At 39.6% G+C, this 15,345-nt stretch overlaps 2 protein-coding genes across 2 annotated transcripts; both read left to right on the forward strand.

The window, feature by feature from the left end:
* The first annotated feature begins 1,711 nt into the window (after window positions 1–1,711).
* nampt1 (nicotinamide phosphoribosyltransferase 1) lies at window positions 1,712–11,739 on the forward strand. The gene is made up of 11 exons (XM_056748464.1): window positions 1,712–1,850; window positions 4,525–4,681; window positions 6,382–6,485; window positions 6,563–6,691; window positions 8,070–8,228; window positions 8,461–8,597; window positions 9,174–9,399; window positions 9,525–9,644; window positions 9,731–9,871; window positions 10,010–10,144; window positions 10,226–11,739. Exons 1-11 carry the CDS (start codon window positions 1,791–1,793, stop codon window positions 10,337–10,339), a joined length of 1,482 nt encoding a protein of 493 aa, XP_056604442.1. The 5' UTR covers window positions 1,712–1,790; the 3' UTR covers window positions 10,340–11,739.
* Window positions 11,740–11,890: 151 nt separating this feature from the next.
* On the forward strand, window positions 11,891–14,775 carry sypl1 (synaptophysin-like 1). The gene is made up of 5 exons (XM_056748465.1): window positions 11,891–12,335; window positions 13,149–13,267; window positions 13,344–13,548; window positions 13,657–13,848; window positions 14,056–14,775. The coding sequence occupies exons 1-5, from the start codon at window positions 12,264–12,266 to the stop codon at window positions 14,179–14,181; spliced, it is 714 nt and encodes a 237-aa protein (XP_056604443.1). The 5' UTR covers window positions 11,891–12,263; the 3' UTR covers window positions 14,182–14,775.
* The last annotated feature ends 570 nt before the right edge of the window (window positions 14,776–15,345 follow it).

The following is a 15,345-nucleotide window of genomic DNA, read 5'->3' on the forward strand; positions in this document are numbered from 1 at the left end:
CCTCCTCTCATCATATGATCTCACTCATGATTGAATTGCTGCTTCTATTGGCTTGACACGAGACTCAGGTCTCTCTTCCTTCTGTAGGGTCATGCAACTCTACTTGCATGAGGATTGTGGATTTTGGTGCATTTCAGTGAAAGAATTCAGTAATATTGTGCATTTCATTTCTCTTTTTTATTTTTTATTGTTTCTTAAATATATAAATTACACAAGGCAAATAAGGCATTTGTGTGCTATGTTTATCTTTATTAATACTTCGTGTTTTAACAATACAAAAGTGCATAAACTAATTGAATTTATCCTTTTTTACTCTAAAACAACCTGCTCATCATGTGAATTATCAAAGTCCATTTATATTTTACACTTGGCTTTTACTTGTGCATTGGCGCTCTCTGGTGGTGAGCATACATCTGCACGGGTACATTTTTAGCATCTCTGTTTCTTGACACATATATATCACTAATGCAGCATTACTTTTTCTATGATGTCATGGTTACCATGTGAACCTGACCCGAAGTTTTAATTAGTAATTGATATTATTGATTTAGCTTAAATACAACATTTTATGCAAGTATCATAAAAAGTGCTTTTAAATCCACATTATAATATTATAGTCAGTGTTTACTGTAAAATAATCGTGTGTTTATTAGCCGCGTTTGACGGCAAGAAAGAAGTTCGATTGGCTGCAGGATATTGTAAGATTTCGCAACCAACAGGACATCTTTCCTGCTTTCAACAGCCTTGAGATTGGCTGAGATCGCGGCGGTACGCCCCCTGCAGTGACGTCAAAGAAGGCGATTGGCTGCATCATTCCATTAACAGATAAATCTGGAAAATACCATTTAAAATAAAAAAAGTCAAATTCATAGCTTTCCAATAGGCCAGAGTTTATTTACTGTCTTTAAATCTGATCTTTGATTAATTTCACATTATGACCATCAGACAATAAACATGTCAATTAATTTTGTAGTGTTTACTTTAAATAATAAATTAATTATGATTTCGCATCTTGTTTTTTTTAGTTTTTTTAGATGTTTGTTTTCTAAAAGATGTTATAGTAAAATATTTCTATCTTCGAAATTAATTTATAAACCGGTCACTTAAACAACCATGTTAAAGTACAAACACAATATTTGCTACAAACAAAGATACAGCTGAGCACTCTTAAAAATGTAAAACACACTTTTAATAACGTTTTACCTGGTTTACAGGATAAATACATTGGATATAATTTTGTCGATGAAAACTCAATGATAAAAACTCACTCCTCGTTGAAAATCTCACCTAATATGTTTAATTCTACATGCATTTGTCTAGAAACGCTTATTATATCTGATCTATGACGCTAATATCAGCATTTGCATTCACTTTGGCCATCTTCGACAAGTGCCACGCCCCACCCCCCACGATGACACCTTGCCGACGGATTGGCCATCCCTACCCTTTCGGCCCGCCCATTTAGGCTACGTCATCCAAAAAATAGGCAAAAAATATCCTAACGTAATCTATAGTTTATTTATTAGTGTAGACAAACGATTATAACATTGCATATATAACACTCACACCACACGACGTTTAGTTTCAAGCATTTGACTTCACTTCTCAATTTGAGACTCCCAACCCCCGTCATGACGTTTCGTGCCCTCCCCTACGGATTGGCCGATCCGGTCCATCCAGCCCCGCCTACTAATCCACCCTCCTGGACGACGGGGGTTGGTTGTGAGTCGGCGCGTGAACAACAGAACTGACAGGCAGCGGCGCGCGTCTTCAGTCACGTCAACGGGAAGATGGAGCAGCACAGCGGACCCACGGACTTCAGCATCATGCTGGCCACCGATTCATACAAGGTGAGCAGAGACTCACAGTTCGAGTCGAATCACCCGGTGTCCGAATGTTATGACCCGGGACTGAGAGGATAGAGGGCGAGTGAGAGAGAAATGAAGGTGGTTTTATCCTTCAGGCCGTTCACGTTAGCTGTGTCAGTCAGGTCGGTAGGCCGAGTGTGCGTGAGAGGAGACGTCAGGTACATCTTCATTTTCAATAAAAATATCAAATACGAGTGTTTATTTCACGTATGCATGCGTCAGAGTTTGATTTAAAGCCGAGGGCATGAGGGAGGTTTCTCTCATTCTTTCAAAAACAAAACTGAAAGGAAACGCTTTATCAGGAACGTAAGTAAAGCCAGATAAGATTTTATACCTCATCATATGTTTGTTTAAAGAGAATAATACTTGTGTAACTAACCTTTACTCTTTCAATACAGTATAAATGTGTTCACTAACTTGGAATCACTTGCGTGTAAATTGTGAGATAATGTGGGATGTTACTAAATTGCTGTTTCAGATCAATGCCATTGCACAAATACATTTGTTGTAATAAAACAAATATTATCAGTAAAGATAGCATATATTTTCTATTAGTGTCTATACTAGTACAATACCAACGTGTGCTGCTACATATACTTTAATATTTGGAAGAACAAAAAAAATTGTTGTCTGTATAAAGATTAATTTGTTGTATATAATACGTGCTAAAGAACCATTATGAAGTATGCATTTATTATACATTGTATACAGATTATAGAGTGCTTACTAGACATAATCATATATCTGACAGTTCTAACTACTTGAATATAGTCGTTCAAGTTAATGACCTTTTAAGCATGTTATAGTCTAGTTTGTTAAAGTGTTTATTTATTTTATAGATGATCACGTTAAAGTGAACGTTAGAGTGTTCTTGTGATTTTGAAGGGGTCTGTTCACATGTGTCTCATTGATTGAAATTGTGAATAATATATGCACAGTGTCTGATGCTTTGTAGTAGTCCAACAGTACGTCAGTACATAATGTTAATAGGGTGACATGACATTAAGAGTTGATGACTTGATGAGACCTTCGAACATGCGAGGCAACCAAAGTGAAGAGTGTGTCGCCCTTGTGTGTCTGTTGACGCCGAAATGTTTTTGTACAGCACAGTTTGTTTTTCAGGATGGCCTCTTTGACTTTTCTACTTGTCTCTGTTACAGTTCCCCAGCGCTCTCTGCCCTTGGATCCAGAGTAACATGTCTGTGATGTTGTGAGCGTTTTTTTTATCAGTGTTTTCTTTTGATAATGCTGCATGAGGACAGGAGTGAAGGCGTTGTATCCTCCCACCACAGATGTAATAGGATTCTCGATGTTTACCATTCATCACTTAAGAATCTGCAAAGGTCATTTAAGGTTGAAAAATCAAACATAGAGAATAGCCAGCCACTATATACAATCTGTACAAAAGTCTGCTATTTGCTTCCTACTGGAGCACTTTTTTATTTTGAAATGACTCCGTGTCCTAAGCGGGACAATAGTTTGTTGGTTAATCGTCAGGTTGCGTCTGAGTCTGGTTTTGACACTACAAGTTCAGCAATTCACGTTTAGTCTTGATATTTTGTTTGAGGATTTGGCTCCTTTGAAACCATGTAAAATTGTAGAAGCAGGTGGCATTTGAAGAGAGAGTTGGTGAGAAAGTGAGATGGGGGGGACTGTAGTGGGCTTAGGATATTTGTGTATGAACCCCCATGAAGTCAAAATAAAGAAATTGAAGTGAAATATAAAGTCAAGTCTTTATACTTTATACATCATACTTGCATACTTTTGTTGAAGTCCAAGGCACCTGTGCAGTTTAACTGAAATGTTCACTTGTACTACTTTCACTTTCACTACCGTTAACACTACCACTGGGGTTATCGTTGGATTGTCTGAGTCCTGACACATGTTCTGCGTTTCATGTTGCTTCTGTGCACATAGCCAGTTGTTGCCCGCTACCATGCGCATGCCTGGACTGTCTGCAGCTGTCCACATGGAGCTGCGGGGAGAACCACTTCTCCTCAAGGAGTTGTGCCCTTTGGGAGTACCGGAAGGAAACAGTCTGCCATAAATTCACAGAGAGGGTTGTTCTGGCGCTACAGCGAGCGGTCATCGTAGCTGTCTAATCGTCAGGGTGTAACCTTTCCTAAGCAGGCCCGTACCGCAGGAGACCAGCCAAAAATGGCCTCAGTAAGAGAAAGGTCAGCGTGCACAAAATATCAGAAGCGAGCTTAGTGTCTTGGTTGTTTGGTGACTGTAGCGTAACTATGGTCCAGTATGTACTGTATTTATGTTGTCGGTTTGAAAGGGCAGATGGGCAAATAGATCTTTAGAGTTTCAGAAGAAAGCATGAGTGCTGCTTGCAGGTCTTTGATATATGGTTCTGGAGCCCCTCTTAAGGGTCTGTTTAGACCCCCGATACTAAAAATGAATGTCAACAGTAATGATCTTTTTGCCGTAGCATCGCAGACTGGCTAGAGTCATACTCAACAGCAGGTTGTGTACTTTCAAAATTAAAATATTTAATAAAATCAGTTGCAGCAAGACAAGTATATTTTTGATTTCCGTGCCAATGTTGAGCATTACGCGATCTCTTGGTGATCTGCTACTTCCTATATTAAGTATTGATTCAGTATTTTCACCGTGAATGGAAATGTCTTGTTGTGTTTTTCTCTCGCAGGTCTCACATTACAAACAGTACCCACCCAACACTAGTAAGGTGTACTCTTATTTTGAGTGCCGCGAGAAGAAGCCGGACCCGACCAAGCCCCGAAAGGTCAAATACGAAAAAACGGTCTTCTACGGACTTCAGTACATTCTCAACAAATACTTAAAAGGTACGTTAGTCACGGCCATTACATTTGATTTAAGTCGTCCATACAGAATTTCCCACCTGTAATCTAGGTTTGTGTTCTTGTTTAAGAACGCAGCTCAACTACAAACTAAGTTACGCATTCAGTTTGCTTCATTCCATGCGTAATTCTTGATCCCTGTGTCTGAAAAGGATCCTATTCCTTTTATTGGCCATCCTCTCGGAAACGGCTGAAGCTGGTTACTCTTGCGATAGTGAAGTTTAGGTGTGTCTCTTTGTTCACAGCATTTCAGTGATGGATGTTATTTAATTGGTGGATATACCGCTGGATTTTGAGATCGTTTGAAACTGATAGATGGCGCGGTTCCTGTGCTAAAAGATTCCAGACATGACTGTACGCGGATAGTCAAACTAAGTCATACATCTATGTTTTGTTGGCAATCGTCGTGTAAGTGCATAATGTACAAGACACTAAGGGATTAATGCGATGATGTGTTGTGTGCTCGTGCTGTAGTTCCGTCCCACTGCCTGCCTCCAGCAGTTTGTGTTTTCTTGAAATAATCATACAGCTGTATCTCTCTATTATAAATGTTATCAAACAAAATACTACTGTATCGGTATTCAAGAAATGAGATTGACAGAAACTGTGTAACCTGATCTTTAAATTATCCAAACTTGACAATATGGCTGGGTATAGAGAAAATAGCACAATGAAGAGGGATTTTAGTCTAAACTGAGAATAGCAGCCTGGTTTGAGAGTTCAAATGGGAATTTAGGGTATTTTTATACTGTAAAGGATTGAACGGTGTATTAAGGGGCAAAGGCTTTAGAAATGACGTTATGCGATGCAAGAAGACAATAGAACATCTGCTCTTTTGCACTTTCATTCTTTTCAATGCAAACGACAGCTGGCTGATGTAGGCTGGATTCTGCCGCTAGTCTCTTTGCTAGGTTTAAAAAATACTGAGATTGAAATTTGGTGTTGTGCACACTAGCACGTCTTGTACTGTTGCCTTGTTAAATCAATCACTTATTTAAAGATAAAAACAAATATGTCATTTATTCATTCATCATGTCGTTAAAAACCTGTATATGACTTCTTCTGTGACACACAAAAGATATTTTAAGAAGTGTCTCAGTGGTTTCATGACTAAACATTGTTACTATGCAATTGTATAGTCATGGGTAATGATGACTAGGCGTGCTACAGCAAGTTACCAGTATCCCTATTCATGATGACTGTATTTACAGTATTGTGTTTCTTGCCCTTTGAATACATTTGTGACAAAATAACAAAATGATTAAATAGGTACTCTGTTGTTTTATTAAGTTCCATCCTGACAAACTGAAGTTAATAGTTATTTTTTTAGGTGCTACACCGTTTTGTACAAAGTAGCCAGGTTATCAGGTTTCATAATGTTACTGTATGTTTATATAAAGTAAATATGTATTAGCTAATATGTTGCGGTACATACAAAGTAAAGAGCGTGATTTTATGGATGCTGTACCTTTAAAATGGTTTTTAGAGTCTCAGTAGACGTACACCATCCTCCTGGTGAGACAAAGATGTACTGTGATTATGGAAAAGTCCCTTAATGCAATAGCACAGTGATGTAGGAAATAAGGCAATTAGACACACACACACACACAAAACCACGACCATCAGTTATAATTCAAACTCCCAATCTCCCACATCATTTTTCTGACATGTTTTTAACCTCACAGGACAGGTCGTCACTCTAGAGAAGATCAAAGAAGCAAAGGAGGTTTACCGGGAACACTTTCAGGATGATGTGTTCAATGAAAAAGGATGGCTGTACATTTTGGAGGTATAGTAAAACTCAAATAGTCTGTGGGGAATGTTTTGTCCTGTGTGCAATATTCATCTCGTGTTATGTTAATGCAGAAATATAATGGTCAGCTGCCCATCGAGATCAAGGCTGTGCCGGAGGGAAGCGTTATCCCACGCGGGAATGTGCTCTTCACGGTAGAAAGCACGGATCCAGAATGCTACTGGCTCACTAACTGGGTGGAGGTGAGTTATTAACCATAAACTTATCCTACGTGCACTGCCATTGTGCTCTACTGTTATATCTCATTAGCATTGACTGAGTCATGTTGACACCTCAACATCCAGCTGTACACGACAGTCACCATGACAACGTGCACCTGTCACCTGATTCTCCTGAACTACGCCTCGGGCCCTCCGGCTCATTTGTATAGTCATTTTGGCTTTATTTAGGTAGGGAAATGTTTTCCTTTCAGAAATGACTCGGTGTTCTTTAAATGTATGGCACACGGTTGTCGTCATGCGTAGCTGATATATTTAGACTGTGAGAGTGTAAGTGTGTGTGTGTGTGTGTTTGTGTTGATTTGCCCTTGGCTCTCGGAACACATTGTGAGTGAGGCAGACTTCTTTGCAGACACTCAGATCACTACATATCCTCTCTTGTTATGTTGTCCAAAGAATGCAGGAGATTGGAAACACACTTCTTCTCTTTTATATTGACTTATGCTTATGAATGGCTGGATTGTTTGGGGATTTGCAGACTAGCAAGGCCACGTTATACAGATACTGATATTTTTGTCTTTGCGAAGGCTGTCACCTTGATGTATGCTCCCCGTATACCTTCTCCCTCCATTAGCGGTCATTATGTGTGCTTTTGGGAAAGGGAGAATCTGTTATTTGTGACGGTCACATGCTGGCAGACTGAGCATGGCATGTGACCGAGCGGCCCGCTTCACATCTCATTAGCCTTGTACATTAGACGGACAAATCTCCTCATTTTCAATGAGATTGTCCATGGACAACAATAGCAAACTTATTTTAGGATTTAAAAAATGAGTTCGGGGTTTGGGACAAATATCCCCAGACAGAATACGACGGTTCATCAGATGCCATATGATAATATTGACTCGACTGTCTGATCTGAAACAAAGCGAGTTCCGACATCCCCGTGGTGCGGCCCCTTCCATAAGTCCATTACAGGGTACGGGAACGCACTGTACGTTCAGCATGTTGACTCTGACCCTTCACATTCTCACGTTGCCAAGCTCCGTGTGTTCATACAGATCGAGGGAGCATAAAGACACGTTTAGGTTGTTTTTGGCTTCAGGTTTCAGCAGATTACACCGGCGCTAGCGCTGATTTAAGTGGAGCCAAAAGGGAAAACTTTGTAGAGTACAGTAGTTATTTTTTTCTCAAAAGTGCTTATTTGTCCTTGTTTACCATGTAAACATCCCTTGGTTTCTAGGCTGACTGATTAAAAAACCATGTATACCCCCTGAAGTTGCTAAGTGAGTCAGCTATTTAGATGATGGCTTTATAGAAATGTTTTCCAGTTTGAGTGCAGGTAAAAGCTTCAGTTTATTGAAATCATCAGTTCTGACAGTGACGTTTGTCTCCTTAACAGACCATCCTAGTTCAGATCTGGTATCCTATCACCGTGGCGACCAACTCGCGAGAACAGAAAAAGATTCTGGCGAAATATCTCATGGAGACTTCGGGAAGCCTGAAAGGACTGGAATATAAACTACATGACTTCGGCTACAGAGGAGTTTCATCTCAAGAGGTAGCGTGTTTTTTTTTGTAGCCAGAGTACAACACTAAATTTGACAAACTGGCTGTTTAAAGCTCTTAAAGTTTGTTTGCTCGTACACGATCTCAACAAACCCGGTTTAACTAGCGCACCAGTCAAATAGATCAGAATAATGGAATCATACTGGATTAGTCCAAGGCTGGAATGTTTAAGATATCATACTTGTTGAACAGGTGTTGGATTTATGCATGTGTCTTGATTTCAGACGGCAGGAATCGGTGCATCTTCTCACTTGGTAAACTTTAAAGGAACAGACACTGTGGCCGGGATCGGAGTTATTAAGAAGTTTTACGGCACCAAAGACCCAGTTCCTGGTTTCTCAGTACCAGCTGCAGAACACAGGTGAATCAACCAGAAACACAAACAACATCTTAAGACTAACTTGAACTATGTCATTTTGCTCAGTGTCTGACTTCACACAACAGCAGTATTTGCTCTGATAGAAACCATGGAACCTGCGTTAGTAATGAGTTCTTTTAAAAGTGGATCATTCTGCCCTCTAGTGGCCGCTGTGGTAACCTGTCGTGTTAATAATTTTGGGCATAATTTGGCATACTTTTGTACCACCTCATTTGTTGTGAAATAGTTTCAAGTCTTTGTTTAGACCTTCAGTTATTTTTGAAACAAGCACATTCACCATGAATCCACTCTTAAAATTTGGATCACAGTTGCAATGCAACACTCCCACCTTGTGGGTTATTACAGAGACAGTTTTTGCACGAGCAGCTAACTAGACATTCAGCCAAAAAATCTTATAATTGTTTAATAGTTTGTGTTATGAGATTTTAGGAGATGACCACATGCACTGGGTGGTGAAATAATCGACTGTAAAAATGGAAAGCACGCTTGATGTGTTAGGCTTTGTGCTAACGCAAGTTCGCCTCTATGTTGCCTGATTCTCGTTATTTATTTCTTCAGCACAATCACTGCCTGGGGAAAGGACCATGAAAGGGACGCTTTCGAGCACATTGTCAAGCAGTTCCCCTCTGTGCCTGTGTCTATAGTCAGCGACAGCTACGACATCTACAACGCCTGTGAGAAGATCTGGGGAGAGGATCTCAGGAGTCTGATCGAGATGAGGAGCGCAGACGCTCCACTGGTGGTCCGACCAGATTCAGGAAATCCTCTTGACACGGTGCTAAAGGTAGACAATAAACTTCTCTTATAAACAATCACATTTGATTAGATTTGGGCTAAGGAGCTCGAAGTAGTTTGTGTGAGGAACAGTTGTTGAAAAACCACAGTGAACCATTTGATTACATTTTCCAGGTCCTAGAGATTTTAGGGAAGAAGTTCACCCCAGTAGAGAACTCCAAAGGCTACAAAGTGCTTCCACCCTACATCAGAGTGATTCAGGGCGACGGTGTGGACATCAACACTTTACAGGAGGTGTGTACATCTAGCTACTGTCGTACCATGTATGAGATCTCTGTGACTGTAACTCATTTTGTGCTCAATGGATTGTGCTGAAACAGATTGTGGAGGGTATGAAAAAGCACAGGTGGAGCATCGAGAACATCACGTTCGGCTCAGGGGGAGCCTTGCTGCAGAAAGTGACTCGAGATCTGCTCAACTGCTCTTTTAAGTGCAGTTACGTGGTGACGAATGGACTCGGCGTAAGTGCAGCTTCAAAATTTGATCATGTTCATCAACACAAAATAATGACCAAAGTGTTTAACTCTACATATTGATTTATGAATTGCATTCGTAGTGGTGTGAAAAAGTTTTATGAAAGGTGGTCACGTTGATTGCAGGTTAACGTCTTCAAAGATCCTGTTGCCGACCCCAACAAAAGGTCAAAGAAGGGACGTCTTTCTCTTCACAGGAAACCAAACGGGGACTTTGTTACTTTGGAGGAGGGGAAAGGTGATCTGGAAGAGTACGGAGAGGTATGTTCTTCACAAGCTTTTTCTTTTCATCTGGCGAATGTGCATTGACCTGAAGCCATTGTCCTTCTCCGCCCCCCGCAGGACCTGCTGCACACTGTGTTCCACAACGGGAAGATTGTGAAGACGTACACCTTCGACGACGTGAGAGAGAATGCCAAGCTGAAGGACAGCGAGGTGGAAGAGCTGCTGCACTGAGATCTTCATCCGTCTCAGCCCTCTCAACACACATCCCCTAAAGGACCCGTGTCCTAACACCATGCCGCAGAGAGCCATTCAGTGTATTGAGCTCTTCTGCGTTTGTCTGCTTTAGTGTGTCTTTCTTATGGGGGATGAAAGCAGTTATCAAGCTATCCAAATCATTTAACTGTGTATTTGACCAAGCGTGCTCTCGATCACACGTCTGTGCAGGAATGGAGATGTACGTGTGTGTTTGTGTGCTGCAAGTTTAGATTTTGCTTTGCTTGTTTCACTGTAGGTCTGAAAGGTAATTTTTCTGTGTCCGTTGAGTGTCGTGTGTGCGTCAATCACTTTGTCAAAGAATTATTCTATTACTTTATGCAAATGAGACGATGGAATTAAGGGACACTTAACCTTCCCTTTCATAGGCCTTTGGTTTGTGTTTTTCTTTGAAGGGTGAATCTCTCCAAAACACGTCTAATTCACATTTCCCTTAAAAAGAAAATGTAATAAATTATTCTGGGTTGAAACGTGAGCCAGACAGGTTTTCGACAGGTTTTATCCACAGCCTTTCCTTTTCTGTAGAAAACATTATCCAAACTTTGCCAACATGACAGAAGCTACGTCATGATATGAAGCAGATATATCCACAGCAATTTTTTTTGTATTCAACACCTTTTTTTGGAAAATAACAGTTTTATTACACAACACAAATCATTTTAGAAGAGCTTGGGTTTACTATTTTATATAAATAAAGTTTCAAACTCCAGATTCATTATTTTTGGGATGTCATCAGAGTTACAGTAAATATCCATAGTCAAATTAATGTGGCCAAACTGCCTCCTCTCTTGTATATACGAGCGAGTGTGTTTGTGTTGAGAAAGCCGGCTTATTATTAGTGCAAATACGGATGGGTTCTTATTTTTGTCTAATGCCCATTTTGTACCAACAGAAAATATCTCCAATGTTCTCTGGACTGATGTCCAGTGTGTGTGCGTGCGAGTGAGTGTTTGTGTACATCCTTGTTTGACTGTACACTTGGTTGATAATAATTGCTAATTATGATTTGGTTGATGTTTTTATGTATTTGTCAGGTTTTCCTTTTTCTCCTTCAAATATTTTCAACTAACATGACAGTATGCAGTTTTGACAGCATATTAAAAAACACAATCCACCGTGTTTGCTAAAATGTTTTTATTTCTCCCTTTTTTAAACTTGTTGTAGTGAACAGATGAAAGCATTCCCTTTTCTAGCTAAGCTGCTGTAAGGATAGTTACACTGTTTCTCAATGCACTATAGCCTTCAATCTAGTAACTGAATCACATTCTGATGATGAATCGAAACATGTGTCTAGTGAACATTAGTGTTTCTGTGTTAAGAAACATTAGCGTTTAAAGGTTAATAAAAAAGCAATATTACACTGGTTTAAGTTTTATCTGTATTTATATCAAAGAGGCTATAAATGCCTCATGTGATTTATAAATCTAACCAAAATATCCTCAAAGAGTCAGTATTTATGTCCATTTTATGACTTGTTTCTTAATGAGTCACTTTGAGAAACTTTTAAGAAAGCAAGAATTTAAAGAATTCATCTTTAGCTGAATCACATGACTGAAATGTTGAGAAAAGAAACATTGTAACACTTTGTGCTATGATGTATGCCGCCTTCGCTCATCGGATACATTTAAGTCAAGTCTGTTAGTTAATGCCTGGTATTAATTTGTAAATAAAATAAAATAGCACAAACCGAATTCACATCTTAATGGGATACAGTGTCTCTCCACTGGGGCTTGGCTGTACCCTGTTTCTTCATGGAGGAGGGGCAGCAGCATCATTTACCAAAAACCACGTCACTCTGTCAAACTTACAGCTTTTCATGAAACTTGACCGGGGAGATTCAAGATCCGTTTGGGGTTTCTTCCTGGAGCACATTTGAGTAAAGATGCAGACTGGATTTCGACTGAATTGGAGTCCGCTGAAAGAACCGCTGGGTTTCGTTAAAATCGTGGAGTGGGTGAGTAAAGAACAACGAAACAAACCCCAAATCTGTTTTGCCTATTTAATCCTCGCGTTTTATCCTCAGAAGGGCAAAGGCCTGATCAAAACGCGTTAACACTTCTACATCTTTCCCATGCATACAGCAAAAGTACACATTATATAAACTTTGCGCGTAAAACATCTTTTCATTTGAGCTTGACTCGGTTTTTGCCCTTCGTGAGCAACAGATGTTATGCATTACTGTCGCACTAATGATTTACTGGGTTGCAGTCAGCCATTCCGTTTTGTTGAATTTCAAAGTTATTAAAATTGTCTTAAAAATGTAAGAAAAAGAAAAGAAAGAAAATCTTGCAACAGCTAACATTCTTATAAGATCCCCTCCCTGCTTTATTCCTTTGAGGAATTTGTTATTGGCACACAAAACTGATCTGGCATCTCATCTCAGCTGTTACTGTCTATAAAATATATATGAAGGTTTTTCATGATTTGGGGTTGATAAGTTGACCTTTTAGTCTTTTTTAAACTCTGGTCAGTGAGTTGGCAAACAGGATGTATCCAGCTGTTATACACAACATCTGGTATTGAGTTTCAACAGCAGGTCTTGATTTACAGTAATTTAGTATTTCATTCATGGGTTTACCGTGAGATGGAAGTCAAAGGTTAAAACTGACACCGATATCAGATCTCAGCATGTCAGATGAGGGAGATAGAAGAGCTTATACAACGTTTATAACATGAATAACTAACACGGATATCACGGGAACCTTTCTGCTGCATCTTCAGGTTGGTGCTTGTCTTGTGTTATTCATAAAGTTTTGTGTTTCTGTAGCTCGCTGCTGTTTTAGCGTTCGGGACGTGTGGGGGATATAGTGGCAGAAATGTGCTTTCAATCTCCTGTGATGGAAACAGCACTGAAACACTTCCGGTCATCTTCTCCTATCCGTTCAGGTGAGTTCCAACTGACGTCTCATTTCACGGATCTTCCTCATGATGTCTTGTGAATGACGTGCATTTATCTGCAAAGGCTGAGTCGGGTACTTCTGGTGGAGAACGACACGAACCTTTGCAACCAAACGGTTGCTGAAGCCCATCTGATAGGAGATTCTTCGTCCTCTGTCGAGTTCTTTGTGGCTGTAGCCGTCTTGGCCTTTCTCTACTCCATGGTGTCTCTGTTGGTTTATCTGGGTTACATGCACGTATACCGAGATTCTGACTTTGGCCCGATGTTTGTGAGTATGCAACCACAAGATGAGGTTCAAATCTCATGATCTGAGCACATTAAGCTTTGTAAGTGCAAGGTAAGTGAGTTTAGGACATTTCTGTACGTCTGTGGGCAGGATTTTGTGATGACGGCGGCGTTTGCATTCCTGTGGCTCGTGTGCTCGTCGGCGTGGGCGAGGGGTTTGCAGATGGTGAAGGACGCCACCGGCGCAACCGGCATTCAGTCCACTCTTCACCTCTGTCTGAGGAGACTTGGTGCATGTGAAGTTACTGAGTATGCCAGCATGCGCTCACTTAATATATCTGTGGTAAGAGTCAATGAACATTGACCCTAAGATGTGGAGTGAGATTTCATAAAATATTATTACAATTATCAAGAATAAATTATTAAAATAATTTATAGTGATTAACTTCTTATTGTTATGTTACACATTATGGTGAAGGATTATAAAAGCAAACATTTCTTTCTTTCATAAAAAAATCATAATTACATATATTTTTTGTTTTATTAACAGGTATTTGGTTTCTTGAATCTTATCGTTTGGTTTGTTAATGCCTGGTTTGTGTATAAAGAGTCACGCTGGCACTCTCAGAAGGTCAACGCCCGGCAGGTAGCAGGGCGGGGCCCGGGCCCTATCTAAACCCCGCCCCCAAATCATCGCCACACACAATAAGAAATGTCCAACTCACCTGTGACAAACACATCTATCCAGCGCATGAAGGTTATACTTTATGCAGTTGGTTTGTGAGAACAGTCAAATGTTCATTTCGTTTTCCTCTTTTGTTTTCTGTATGTTGGTTTCCTGTGAACTTGAAGAACGTGTCTTTGTTTTTAAGTGCCTCACCCTCATGTTCTCGAGGTTTTATGATTGTTTATCATTCCTCAGTTATCTGTCACCGTATTATGTTTCAGCTCATTTTTTCTAAACGTTTTTGCATTTCAATTTCTTTTAAGAAAACGATTTCTTGCCTTTCTTCATATTGCCAACATGTTCCAGTGTTCATGCATTTGTATTTGTTTTTTTTCTGTGATTTAATGCAGTATTATACAGCATTTCTGGTTTTTGCTTGAGTATTTAATTTCATCCTTCCTCAAGTTTATCTTCATCTTACTTTTACACTCATTGTTCAATGTTATTCCTCTGCCTATTACGTTTATCTGTAAAACATTGTTATCCGTGCACTAAAAGTGGTTCATATTTGGTGAATAAAACTGTGAAGGACAGTGTTTGCAAGACTGATATTCCTCGGCTGACTTTGTATTTTGGGGCAAAATAATAATTTCTTAGGCAAATAAATCTGTGTTTCCCTCTGATATAATGCGGCTTTTGTTTGTCTGTGTATCCTGTGACTTCACTGCTCACCATTTGTCAAGAGAACAAACAAAACATTATATGCAGCAAATGATGGTTTACAGCATTAAAGAAAGAGACGGTGCCCGTGAGAGCTCTAAAAAGAGTTTCACAAGTGTAAAACCTTATTCTTTTGTGTGTAGTCACTGATCTTATGCTATCATATCTCTGTTCATGATGTGGTCTAATAAAATAGATGAAAGTTAAATGAACAAACTGATGTTTTTACAACAAACGAATAAAGGGCTGTTATGTTTTGTATATTATTTGTGCTCTGTCGCCTCCTATTGGCAGAAAGCTGTATGACACAACTCCTTTATGTAATTCCCAATTTAGTTACGTATGTAATTAAGATCATAATAATCGAAAAATGCTTTTGATTATATATTTTTTGTAATTACATTGATTCTTATCGTACAAACAGTCGTTGTTAAAACAGCAATTCTAATAAAC

This window comes from Triplophysa dalaica, chromosome 5, assembly GCF_015846415.1.
Source record: "Triplophysa dalaica isolate WHDGS20190420 chromosome 5, ASM1584641v1, whole genome shotgun sequence".
NCBI classification, from domain to species: Eukaryota; Metazoa; Chordata; class Actinopteri; order Cypriniformes; family Nemacheilidae; genus Triplophysa; species Triplophysa dalaica.